This window comes from Garra rufa, chromosome 5, assembly GCF_049309525.1.
Source record: "Garra rufa chromosome 5, GarRuf1.0, whole genome shotgun sequence".
Taxonomy (NCBI): Eukaryota; Metazoa; Chordata; class Actinopteri; order Cypriniformes; family Cyprinidae; genus Garra; species Garra rufa.
The window spans coordinates 21034319-21048233 of NC_133365.1; the positions used below are offsets into that span (position 1 = coordinate 21034319).

Below are 13915 nucleotides of genomic sequence, written 5' to 3' on the forward strand. Positions count from 1 at the left end.
TTTAAAGCTTAACTAACCTAACCTGAACCCGGAACATTCCTTATCGGCAGCATCTGTGCAGCTTTAGTTGTGTGTACAGTAGCACATACACTGGAAGTCTATGGAGCATAGCACTAGATTCATATTCCTAGTCACATTTTATGCCTAGAAGAATTAAAAGTGCTTTATTAAAAACAGGAGTTTTGTAGACTTTCATTAAGTGCACTTCTAGTTTATGAATTAATCTCATTAACAAGTTAACTTTTCTGATCATTTACTCACTCGCATTTACCCCCATGTCATCCAAGATGTTCATGCCTGTCTTTCTTAAGTTGAAAAGAAAAGAGGTTTTTGAGGAAAACATTCCAGGATTTTTCTCCATATAGTGGACTTCTATAGTGACCAACAGGAAAACCTGGAATGTTTTCCTCAAATTTATTTATTTGCATCTGAAGAAAGAAAGACATGAACATCTGACATTGGGGTCCTTTAATTCTACAAATGAATGTTTATTGAACTGGATATTTTTCTGGTTGCTCTTTCAAATGTCTCCAAAGATGGCTCCTCACTCACTGGCCAGTATTACCTCTACCACATGGGACAGACCTTACTCCAGAGAGTATGCCGCTTTCCCCATGGTGTGTATCTTGCATCAATTTGATGCATAAACTTTACTTGAAATTAATGATTTTATTCACTCAGTTTAAAATGTAACTTCAACCCTGTTATTTCAGCCTTTTGTGAGACCTGAGACCAAGTTCTGGCCAACAATTTCAAGGATCGATGATCTCTACGGAGATCAACATCTTGTCTGCACCTGTCCACCCATGGATGTCTACGAGTCTCCATATGAGGAAAGGGCTTCTTCGTGACCTCATTACTCAATGAAATGCTACATCATCCAAATGAACCATTCCCATCAAATATGATCATTTATGCTTTCCTGTGATTTCAGTCACTTCGGTATGTTCATGGTGCCTCAGATTTCCTTTTGCATATGATGCACAAATAGCTGGCCTGTCCTGTTACTCTACTAAAACAATCCAAATCTGATTCAGATACTGTAATCAACCTGTATAGGGGTTCATTTTTGTTGTTTTTATATTTTTATTCACTGTATAAAAATATTTGGGTGTTTTTGGTCTGTTTGTAGACTTAACTTACTGGCAATGTTAACATTAATTTAATAGATGTAATGCAATGTAAGTTTTCTAATTATTTAAGAAATAGAGACTGTTTGTAGCAATTTAATAAATATTTTAAAAAGAACATTGGTTTACAATTGTTAATGGTATGTATTATGTTAATGGTATTAACTCACACAATCTGCATGAGTTCTAATTTGAAATGGAGTTAAGCTCAGTTTCATACTGATGATCGTTTCTCTTTTTCCATAAGTTTCCAGTCACTATTCCTAAAAATAAAAGCAGTCCGAGGTTTCGGTTTGAAGCAAATTTTTTCCAGCAGTCCTCAGGTCTGTTGATGTCCACACTGTAGATCTATGGAACAGAGTAAATGATTTACTGTCAGTGTCACTTTTCTTAAAGGGATCATGACATGAGAAATCAAATATGCTGTGATCTTTGTACCATTAAAACATTCTGCAAGTTTCATAGCTTAAAACGTCCTTCTCATTATAAACAAATGTATTTAATCAAGATAAAAAAAGGCTTGATCTTGGTACAAACATTTGCATAAACACTGCCTCCAGAGCAAGACATTGACGAATAGTCGTCTTCTCAGCATAGGCCCTGCCCACTGCCATTCCGTCACTTAACAGCTGATCACTTGAATATGCTGAATGTGAGTGTCGTGTCGTATTAAAAGCAAATACAATATAGCTGCAAACAGCGATTACAGAGGTTCAAGTATTTTAGGGCATTTAAGCACATATGAAAAAAGATGATATGCAGCAAGCCTGTAACCACCCAAATCAATGATTTTAAAAAAGCATTTTTGGCAAATCCAGGTAACTTAACATTAAAAAAAATATTATATTTCAATGTTTATGACTGTTATAGCACCAGCTGTGGTCCGATCTCCTTAAAATGTTGCATGCTTGTTTAGAATCGCCTGTCCTGTGCTCACTAGGTTCCGTAAAGTTTTGAGCTTTCCTTTAGGCTTTATAGGATTTTGGGTTCATTTGGCCACCTTTTGACGACCCCATTATGGCTTCCCAAAGGGTAAATTCCAACATTTTTTTGATAATTATTGACCTAGAGAATCCATAAAATTGTGAACAACCTAGGACCAGTTCGGATTATTATTATTATTTTTTTTTACACATCATTTAATAAAACGGTTTGATTGATAGCAGTGGTTCTAGAGGCAAAGTTGTCCAGAATGAGGAGGTATATCGTATGATATGAATATGTGTATGTGCAAAAAAACATGCCATATACAATCAATTTTTGTCCTATGACATCAGATTGAGCTCTTACATAAGTGTTCTGAGTTTGGTGAAGATATCTCATTCCATTCAGGATTTATAGACATTTTACTAAAAGTGGCCCGTTGCGACGGTGAGTCAAAAGTTCAACTTTTTTTTGAAAATTATTGATATTCACTCTGCAGAGAATCTTTTCATTAAATTGGCTATATCACTCTCTCCTCTCCACCTGTAGCTGGTGTGTGGTGAGCGCACTGGCGCTGTTGTACTGTGGCTGCCGATCATCCAAGTGGATGCTGCACACTGGTGGTGGCTGAGGAGAGATCCCCCATATGATTGTAAAGCGCTTTTTTATACAAATGCATCATTCATTCATTCATTCATTCATTGCTGCACTGGTTTAATTCCAGTTGGGCAAAACCCTAGGTTTAGTTCACAAATTAAGTTATAAAAAAAAAAAAGTTTCAATAGACTTTTGATCCAATCTAAGTAGGGATGTAACGGTATTGTAAATACCGTCATACCGCAATAACACATTTTTTCGATACTACCGTGGTCGCATGACTCGATAAAACAACAGGTCTTCTGAGAAAAGTATGCTCAGGCGAATGGAGCGAACGGGAGGTAGCGGGAACTACATTTCCCATCAGCCCAGGCGTGGCCATCATCCTTTGCGGTCTGTTGTCGCTACAGACTGTAGCAGCAAGGAAAAGAGATGGAAATGGTCGAACCTGCTCCGTCTGAAGTGCGTATGCGTCACGTATTCTTTTCAGCACCCATGTTAACGGATTAGAGCGTTCACACTGCACGCGGTTGCTGTCCGGTAGTACGTCCTAGAAGCGGTGCCTTTGCAGCAGTGCAGCGATCGTTTCGGCACCGAGTCTATTTTTTGATGCGCTGTATGCGCTGAATTAATGTTACAGTACGTTGTTCGCTGTAAAAATTAACATGGATTGACACGGAATGTACCATAAATGCATATAAATTTCACAGTCAACACGTGGCTTTTTGGCTAGGTTTAAAATAAGGAAAGGTGCCGTTTTAAAGAGGCTAAACTAGGCAACATAATAGATGCACTTGTCCAGGTAGAAAAGTTCTTTAAAGGATTGTTTTTAATAAAGATTTAATGCGAAAGAAAGGCATGAGAGCCTACTGCACTGCAAAAAAAAAATGCTTTTCTTACTTAGAATTTTGTCTTGTTTCCAGCCAAAATATCTAAAAATTCTTAAATCAAGAGGGATTTTCTAGACAAGTAAAAATTATTTTCTTGTTTTTAGTAAAAACAAATCAAAATTAAGTGAGTTTTTGTTTAAAACAAGCTAAATAATCTGCCAATGGGGTAAGAAAAAAAGTCTTATTTCAAGCAGACAACTCATTCAGCTAAACTGATTTGACTGTTTTTTACATGCTTTAATATTTTTTGTTACTAAAATTGAAATATTTAAGTTTCTGTTTCAAAGTTTACAGATAGATGGCTAATTTGTATGCCATTGATATGTTCAGTGTTCATGTAAACTGTTTAATAAACACTTCTGGCACTTTTTCGAGTCTCTTCATTAGTTTTGTTTTTCCTGTAAATGATTCAATAAATACCGTACCGTGCCATTCATACCGAGGTATTACCGTATCGTGAAGTTTTGATACCGTTACATCCCTAAATCTAAGGCATGTGGTTTGTCTGGTGTGAACCAAGGTTTCTAGCGACGTAAGACATGTGAGGCTGTGACTGACAGTTTAGGAGTTATAATCGATTTAATAATTTTGATCACTGTCACGTCCCCAATTTGTCAGGCCAATTAGGGCGAGCCTTGGTGCTGTTGGTGGAGGTTTGAGTACTACTATCCCTCCAAGTTTCAAGTCTCTATGACTTATGGTTTGGTCTGCCCGATCAGTTTTATGTGGAGATTGCCGATCCTTAGCTATTTTAACAATTACAATAGGGTTTTTGGTGCTCCGCGCCTGAACCCCTGATTACAATCACTGCTGCTATCCTGGAAACCGTACACAGATGTGCGTTCACTTTCTGACACTGTCCACACACTTGAGTCTGTCATCAATAGGACAAATGAAGTGAAACAATGTTCGCTTTGACGCGTTTGGTTTAAACAGCTCGTTCACATCTTTATACAGATATCAGAAGTTTCCCAGTGTAAGGAACAAATAAATAGTTTATTTTAAAAGGCTTCCCAGATTGTGATTGTCCTGAGTATTTTGTTTTGTAAACGAGGCAGGTTCATGGAGAGTCCACAACGAAACATTTGTTGAAAGATGAAGCGATACTACATTGCAGCTGACTGACTGCAGCTGCATTACAAACTGTAAGTAAATGGTTTCCTAATGTTTTGTCTGGAAATGACCATTTTTTTATTACCATGTTGTCAAAACACTCATATGCAATAGTAATAGCATTGATACTGTTTCCTATGCAATGACGTTAGCCAATCGTAACAGTGGCTGACTCCTGATAAGCCTTAAAGGACAGGCCCCTTAAATCAAGTTGTTTTAGACAGAGGGTCAGAATGAGGGTTGAAAAGAATCATTTTTCCACATATTTGTTTTTCGTGTGTGCAAAAAATACATGTCATGACCCCTTTAATGTAATAAATTCTTTAAGTGCAATGAATTAATCTGGCACATGCAATTTTAATCAACTGATAACCCAATGTTTTCTCTTCAAAGGCTTAATCTGTTTTCTTGCAACCTCAGACAGGCTACTATTATGAAGTACAGTCTATTTCGCTTACCTGATGTACTAGATGAATGGCTACCGCAGACACTGCACAATAGTAGGGCAAAGTCTGGTCTGCATTAGCTCCTGCTAGAACCAGCCCTGACAGCATCGCCCCAGTGAAGCCACTCAGCCACAGTTTGGTGTTTTCCTGAAACCTCAGAGCTGTAGATTTCACACCCACTTTTAAATCATCGTCTTTGTCCTACTCAAGACAAGAAAATAGATCACAATATGTACACTATGCACACATTTATGTTTGAGTGTGATAACTAATCAGATACTGTACCTGATGGGCGTAGATTGTGTCATAAATCAATGTCCACATGATACCAGACACATAAAGAGGTAAACACACAGACCAATCACATGATCCCTTTACAGCAGACCATCCCAGAAGAGCACCCCAATTAAAAGTGAGACCTACAGGGGCAACAAATGTACAGAATGTTCAGTCTTAGAAAAGCTTTTCATATACATAATATGGAGAGAGGGGTTTGAGAAACTAGTTTAGAAATGTTTAGTACATTAATGGTAACACACCTAGAACAAACTGTGGCCAGTATGTGATTCTCTTCATGAGAGGGTATGTGACCACCAGCGACAACGAGGCTGCTCCAAGAGCTATGCTAGAGACAGATGGGAAGTCACAGTTCATCAGTTTGTAAAACTAAAGTCAGCATGAAATGAAAATTGCAATCGTTCTTTCATCTCAATCTAATATGGAAGCCAGTGTCCGACGCTGAATTTAAAAAAGTAATTGCGACTTTTTATCTCACAATTCAGATTTTCTTTCTCACAATTCTGACTTTTCTAAAAAAAAAATCTAAGAATTGTGTGATACAAACTTGCAATTGCGAGTAATAAATCAGAACTGTGAGATATAAATTGGCAATTATGACTTTTTATTCAGAAGTGTGAGGTATAAATTTGGAGTTGTGAGTTATAAAGTCAGAATAGCGAGATCTAAACTTTTTTAGTAGAACTGTGAGATATAAACTCGCAATTACAAGTTATAAAGGCAAGTTATTGTGAGATATAAACCTAAAAATACGAGTTATAAAGTCTAAAGTCGATCCTTAACTTTTTTCTCGCAATTGCGAATATATATTTTACAATTCTGACTTTTTTTCTCAGAACTGTGAAATATAAACTTGCAATTACGAGTTATTAAGTCAGAATTGAGATATAAACTTTTTTTTCTCTCAATTGCGAGTGTTTTGCATTTCTGACTTTTTTCCTCAGAACTAAGGTACAAACTCGCAATTGCGAATTATAAAGTCAGCATTGCCAGATACAAAGTTTTTCTCTTGCAACTGCGAGTATATTTTTCACAATTCTGACTTTTTCCATCAGAATTGTAAGATATAAACTCACAATTACGAGTTACACGGTCAGAATTGTGAGATATTAACTTAAAAATATGAGTTATAAAGTCAGAACTGTGAGATATAAACTCACAATTACAAGTTATACAGTCAGAATTTAGATATAAACTTTTTAGAGTATATATTTGTATTTCTGACTTATTTTCTCAGAACTGATATATAAACTTGCAATTATGAGTTATAAAGTCAGAACTGCAAGATACAAACTTTTTTCTCACGATTGCGAGTATATATTTCGCAATTCTGACTTTTTTCTCAGAATTGTGAGATATGCAATTACGAGTTACAAGGTCAGAACTGTGAGATATTAACTTAAAAATATAAGTAATAAACTGTGAGATATAAGCTCTCAATTACGAGTATATATTTTGCATTTCTGTTTTTTTTTCCTCAGAACTAAGATATAAACTCGCAATTACAAGTTATAAATTCAGAATTGCGAGATATAAACGTTTTTTTCTCTTAATTGCAAGAATATATTCGTAATTCTGACTTTTTTCTCAGAACTGTGAAATTACAAGTTATACAGTCAGAATTGAGATATAAACTTTTTAGAGTATATATTTCGCATTTCTGACTTTTTTTTTATCTCAGAACTGATATATAAACTTGCAATTATGAGTTATAAAGTCAGAATTGTGACAAACTTTTATTCTCAATTGCGAGTATATATTTTGCAATTTTTACTGTTATTCTCAGAACTGATATATAAACTCACAATTGCGAGTTAAAGTCAGAATTTGCGAGATTCTAAACTAATTTTTTCTTGCAATAGCTAGTATATATTTCGCAATTCTGACTTTTGAGAATTGTGAGATATAAACTTGCAATTACGAGTTATAAAGTCAGAATTGCGAGATTTAAACTTTTTTCTCTTAATTGCAAGAATATATTCGTAATTCTGACTTTTTTCTCATAACTGTGAGATATAAACTCACAATTGTGAGAAATAAAGTCAGAATTTTTAGTGGCGGAAATCGGCCTCCATAATCTAAAGACTTTTAGTCCCAAATGTTGGCAAAATTAATACGTAAAAATATTGGTAGCACTTTGGTTTAGGGACCAATTATCCCTTACATAAACTTAACAACTACTTTACTAACTATTAGTAAGCAACAAATTAGTTGTATATTGAGGCAAAAGTCGTAAATTATAGTTAATATTGAGAATTAGTCCCAAACTAAAGTGTAACCAAATTATTCTATAAAACTACAGTAAAATAAAAAAGCACCTGTAGTAATTGAGGCAGAGCAGAACCCCCAATCCTAAACTCAGCTGGCCTCCGAGGAAAACCAGAGCCCGAAACGGTGTGATCTCCCCAGATGCAATGGGCCGAGTGGCTGTCCTTGACACCTAGCAGAAATATGACATATCCCAACATCAGATTCCAGCAGTAGCCAAGATCAGATGCAGGTACCCTAGTTTCTGTTCCCAAACCTTGCTAAACTTGTCTAACTCTAACAATCATTTGACTAGGGCTGCAACTAACGATTATTTTGATAATCGATTAGTTCGCCGATTAATTTTTCGATTAATCGATTCGTTGGCTTAAAAATTCCAATTATTTATTTATTTTTTAAATCACACTATTCCACATTCTGAATGCTATGAAAACACTGTGCTTAACCATTTACAACAATTCACCTGTTGTAATAAAGAGAAAGGACAAATATCTGAAGAAAAACACACTAACAAGCATAAAATACAGTTTTTATTTATTCTGCCGTGGCGGTGTTTAGTGTCCCACCAACAGCAGCGAGCGCAAGAGTTCCGCGTTCAAATGCACGCAGTAAGCTGAAGCTGGCCCAAAGCCCCAGCTAAAGTACTTAGGCCTACCATGAATGTGGAGGGGAAAAGTAAGGAGATATTCATATTATTTATTAATAAAGTAGTATTTTCTGAGTGCATCTTTATGGATTAGGCATATAGCTAATAAAAGAGTTTTGTTTTCGATTTGAATTATTTCGTTTTATAGTAATGAAGTAATAATTTAAAGTAAATTTATTACTCTTACATTTATGAGCAAAAATGAAGTTTCACATAGCACTCGCACCTCCATGTCCTGCAAAGCTTTTAATCTCCGCACAAACTATTGGATATGCGCCTATTAGTAGCCTACACATTTATCTAGGTTAAACGATTAAACTAATATTGTGATATGCTTAATTTTTTTTATTTATTTATTTATTTATTTATTTATCTAAGGATTTTAATTTAAATCGTGATGATTTGAGAAGGCTAAACTGATCTATCTGCCGCCGGCCGCTTTGTCGTTACTTTAAAAAACAAAAACTTGAATTTCACAAATAAAACATGTTCCAAATATATTTCTAAATGAACTTTATAAACTAAAGAAACGAAAATAAATGTAATTACTTTGCTATTAAAAACAGCAGCTGTGCAATGGGGAAGAGAAAGAGAACTCGGCCAGTAATTCTGATGAGCTGTAACGTTAGAGGTTGTAGGAATTTTTGCAACGAATGTTTGTTTAATAGCCTATTTAAAGCTTATTTAGGCTACTTTCTTATTTAAATGTATTATTTCGTTGATTTATTTTAGTGTTTTGTAGACAGCTTGTTCACCGACAGAAATTGCAAAACACGCACGTTCGTGAATAATGTTTAAGCCTCATTTATTTATAAAACACCGCACCACCGGCGGTGGTTAAAATCTGCCACCGTCACAGCCCTACTGTTCATACCCTCCATAAATACGCGCACTACATGTTGTATTTAAATCTAAATTTAACATTCAACGACAGATGTTTCAGCACAATGAATGTTTTTGCGCTGAGTTGAGTATTAATTGTCTCCCTTTCTGTGTTCTGTGTTCTGTGTTCCGGCTGTCTGACACGCTCATTCAGTAAAGATTTAAACTTACAGACTGCCAGAATGGATTTTTAAATGGAAAATCTCAAGTGAATTTGTGACATTTACAGATAAAGATATGACCGCAAACTGAAAGTTTTCATGCTGAGGACGCAAACGGATCTCAAAGCGCCTCACAGGGCAAGCCATCACTCTATTAGTTTTAAATAAGGAATTCTCATGTTTTGAGCAGCTTGGATCACGTAACTCTCCTGCAGCATCTGTCTGTTTCCTCCACTATTTTTAGATGCATTTTGTCTATAGAAATGCGTCATTCAGTGCTGTTATTTGACGTGATCCTCTGAAGTTGTACGTGCACTGTGGGCGGACCCGATTCATCGATAATGAGAATCGTTGTCGACAAATTTCATTATCGATAATAATCGATTTTATCGATTAGTTGTTGCAGCCCTACATTTGACCCACCTTTTTTCAAGATTCAGCTTAATTAAACTGACACAACATCAACAACCTACATCAATGAACACTCATACCAACTTTATTCATTCTACAAACTAAACTCTTAAAAATAAAGGTTATTTACTGGTATCTATGGTTCCATAAAGAACCTTTAACATTCAAGGAACCTTTGTATTGCACAAAAGCTTCTTTAAAATTATAGTTAAACCACTGATGTCACATGGACTTCTTTAATGATGTCCTTACTACCTTTCTGGGTCTTGAACATATTAGTAACGTTGCGGTCTACGCAGGGTCAGAAAGCTCAAAAAATATCTTAATTTGTGTTCTGAAGATGAACAAAGGCCTTATGGATTTGGAACGACATGAGTTGACTTTCTTGGACTAAAGGAAGAACATGATGTGGGAAACAATCTATCTTCTTCTACGTATGTACTCTTACCTTCTTGTCAAAGTCTTTATCCCACATGTCATTGATAGTGCATCCTGCTCCTCTCATAAGCAAAGCTCCCACACCGAACAGCGTGAGCATCCCCAGATCAGGAAGGCATCCCGGGTCTGCCGCCAACCCAATACTCCACGTACCAGGCAGATACAGCAGCCAAGTTCCTACAAAACCAAAAAAAAAAATATTGTAACCATGTCCTGAATTTGCAAGAGCATCCTGAATAGCAACACATTAAATTTCCGTTTCACATGAGCTCACCTATGGGTTTGTCCAGCCTCATCAATCTAAGGTACGGCTGAACGGACGTCGGGGCTGCATTTACAATCCCAGCAGGCGTGAGGCTGAAAAACCTGCCACAGTTGTGACCTGCTAGTAAAGGAGGCCATGTTCTCTGTTTGTGGTTGTCACTTTTGTTAAAGCATGATCTAGGCTGACAGTAGGCTGTGGTTTGGTTTTCACGCTGCCTTCTGAGACTTGAAAGATGGGCAGAACAGATCTGTGGTAGACTGCTCTTCAATGCATGTGGCTTAGCAAGTGCCAGTAATCTGATGGACATCATCTTGTCTGTTGAGCTGTCATGACCAACTTTTAGTATGAGATGTCACGACTGCAAAGTAGCGGGCGCTTCATTGTATATTTGCATTCATGTGCAAATGAGGGAGCTTTTCAGGAACAATGAACCTGACAATACAAACAGCAGAGAACACAATAGACAGTATTCAATACAGATTACTGACGAGTCATGAAAATGCCAAGGCTTTTTTGTTTTGTAACACTGTTTGCCAGTATTCCGAAAAGTGTAGTCAAGCTAAACACAATTTTAAGATATTTAATATTACCGGTATGCTGCTTCTGTTACACTTAACTCTTGGTTTTGCCATTGAAATGCCCTAATTGACTAATCAATGGTGTTACAAGCAGCAACAAGCGTCGCTAATGTTATGTACTTTGAAAAAAGATAAATCAGCAATGGCAACCATCTTAGCTTGTTGAATCGTTTGCAAATCATTCATTCTTTTTCACATATTGAACTTACACACTGTGACAGCTGAACAATTTTGAAGTCCTTTACGTTGTGTGCGCCGCTGTTGTGTTCCCCCTGAAACGTTTGTTTTCTGTATAGTTCCGCCTGTAAATATGTAACATTTGGTGGTATAAATATTCATTTATTCAACTGTACATGCTGTCTTTAACGATATCGAGTATTTGTAGGCACCAGTTTAAGATTATATGTACAGAAATATCAGTCAACAGATTATATAAAACACAGTATTATGAAATATGCTTTAATAAAAGTTACACCAAAGCTATGTTGTTTCATTCAAATGTATTAAGTCAAATTAAAATTTAATGTACAGATATATGACGTCGTTCATAATAAATATGGTTACCCAGCAAACACAGAACGTTCCCCTAACGTTCCCATATGTTTCCCTTTTGGAACTTCTGGAAACGTTCTCTGTAGGTTCTCTTTTTAATAACCTATAAAGAACGTTTCATGCAGTTTATTTTTTGGTTTAATATTATAACCTAAAAAGAACCTTCCCAGAACGTTCCCTGTAGGTTATTTTTTAGATTTTATTTTATAACCTACAGAGAACGTTCCCAGAATGTTCTCTGCAGGGTTTTTTTAGGTTTCTTTTTTTAACCTAAAAAGTTAAAAGTTTTCTTTAGGTTAGAAGAACGTTCTAGTTACGTAAAAGACAATTTCCCGGCTAACCAACAGGGAACGTCCTTGGGAACCAAAAACTGATATATAAATACATTAATATACTATAGAATGGTCATATATGCACTAACCAGTAACCACCAGACAAACATGTCACCTAAAATAACAAAATGACAGCTATTTTAAATGTGGAGACAAAACTTAACACTGTATGGGCTTTGTTTTATACTGTTTAATCTAAATAGTAATGGGTTTAAATAAATTGACAATTCTTTCTCATATATGCAACACTCAGTTTTATACATTATTTTACAGGAGGTCCCTGCTCCTTCTCTCTATCCAGATGTTTAAGATCCCTAATTAAAACTAAGTACAATTATATACACTACCAGTCAAAAGTTTTTGAACAGTAAGATTTGTAAAGTTTTTTAAAGAAGTCTCTTCTGCTCACCAAGCCTGCATTTATTTGATCCAAAGTACAGCAAAAATAGTACAATTTTGAAATATTTTTACCACTTAAAAGAACTGCTTTCTGTTTGAATATACTTTAAAATGTATTTTAAATATTTAATATTTATTGTGATTTCAAAGCTGATTTTTTTATTGTCATTACTCAGTCACATCATCCTTCAGAAATAATTTTGATATTCTGATTTGCTGCTAAAAAACATTTATTATTATTAATTACGTTAAAAACAGCTGAGTAGATTTTTTTCAGGTTTCTTTGATAAATAGAAAGTTATAAATGGCTTTATCATCACTTTTGATCAATTTAAAGCATCCTTGCTAAATAAAAATATTGATTTCTATCACCCCCCCATATACTGACTATATACTAATACAAAATATACTGAAATTATACTAACTCCAAGCTTGTCAATGGTTTAGTGTATAATGTTACAAAAGCTTTTTATTTTAGATAATTGCTGCTCTTTGGATCGTTCTATTTATCAAAGAATCCTGAAAAAAAAAAACTCAACTGTTTTAAATATTGATAATAAGAATAAATGTTTTTTGAGCAGCAAATCAGAATATTAGAATGATTTCTGAAGGGTCATGTGACACTGAAGACCGGAGTAATGATGCTGAACATTCAGCTTTGAAATCACAGGATTAGATTACATTTTAAAATACATTCAAATAAAATATTTATTTAGTAAAAATATTTCACAATATTATTGCTTTTGCTGTTTTGGATCAAATAAATGCAGGCTTGGTGAGCAGAAGAGACTTCTTTAAAAAACATGAACTTTTTTGAGTGTGTATTTTGACCATTTTGACCAACATTATCAATTAACTCCCTCGTGTGGTCATTGGAAACCATTACAATGTGGCTTACCAAACCAGTGCTGTTGAAAAATGAAAATGAACAATGTACACATTTGGCTTAAAGTACAGATTTATTTTTTTGCTTTGTGTTATTTGCATGTTCTATAAGTATCAGTTCTGACAGACCTGACAGAGGAACACTTCCCTAAATATTATGCGCGTTTCCCACCAATTTGTTGTTCCAAATTATACCATCACAATGTAATCCACATGAATTAATATATTTTATGATAATCTCTCATTTCTAAACATCTTCACAAGTTTTATACATTAATTAAACGGATTTGACAGAAATCAGTTTTATAACTCTTTGCTCATCGCTCTACACGTCACGCTTGTCGTAGCTGCTGAAATGAGACACCGCACTGGCGCTTCCTGGTGTGTGTCCATGATGGGGGAGTGAGAGAGTGGGGAAGTAGCAGCATCTTCTAGGAACTTTGATTGCTCACTCCGACCTCAAGGTAAGAAAATCAACTGAACTTTACTGTCGAGTTTAAGCGAAGTAATGATTCGACTTAAACTGGTTACAAAGTCTGTTGGAATTTGTTAGAGCTGATTTGAGAGTTGCATGTTTTCCCTGTGACTGGATTCAGATACTGTATGGGCGGTGCGTGATTGCTAAGAGTTTTAATAGTTTTTCGTATTGGCATAGTTAAGCTACAGTTAAGTTGTTTTAAAATTGTCATTGATTAATTGTG

General features: G+C 35.4%; 2 protein-coding genes across 2 annotated transcripts in view; one reads left to right on the forward strand and one right to left on the reverse strand.

Moving 5' to 3' along the window:
* The window catches only part of gldc (glycine dehydrogenase (decarboxylating)), an 18181-nt gene extending 16933 nt beyond the window's left edge, over positions 1–1248 (forward strand). Inside the window, exons 24-25 of the mRNA XM_073840632.1 lie at positions 537–617; positions 714–1248. Of these exons, the coding sequence (XP_073696733.1) occupies positions 537–617; positions 714–851 (219 nt within the window). The 3' untranslated portion in view covers positions 852–1248. The remainder of the gene's footprint in view (positions 1–536; positions 618–713) is intronic.
* On the reverse strand, positions 1210–11332 carry coq2 (coenzyme Q2 4-hydroxybenzoate polyprenyltransferase). The gene is made up of 8 exons (XM_073840633.1): positions 11256–11332; positions 10478–10900; positions 10214–10380; positions 7716–7837; positions 5640–5725; positions 5386–5519; positions 5113–5301; positions 1210–1478 (listed from the first exon to the last, which is right to left on the reverse strand). Exons 2-8 carry the CDS (start codon positions 10776–10778, stop codon positions 1317–1319), a joined length of 1161 nt encoding a protein of 386 aa, XP_073696734.1. The 5' UTR covers positions 10779–10900; positions 11256–11332; the 3' UTR covers positions 1210–1316.
* Positions 11333–13915: the final 2583 nt, after the last annotated feature.

Bases quoted from the DNA above. Each gene is read 5' to 3' on its own strand.
- coq2 (XM_073840633.1), bottom strand. From the start codon at position 10,778: ATGATGTCCATCAGATTACTGGCACTTGCTAAGCCACATGCATTGAAG. The intron at 10,381-10,477 runs GTGAGCTCATGT...TTGGTTTTGTAG, and splicing joins GAGGCTGGACAAACCCATAG to GAACTTGGCTGCTGTATCTG. The intron at 1,479-5,112 runs GTAAGCGAAATA...TCTGTTCCATAG, and splicing joins CCATTCATCTAGTACATCAG to ATCTACAGTGTGGACATCAA.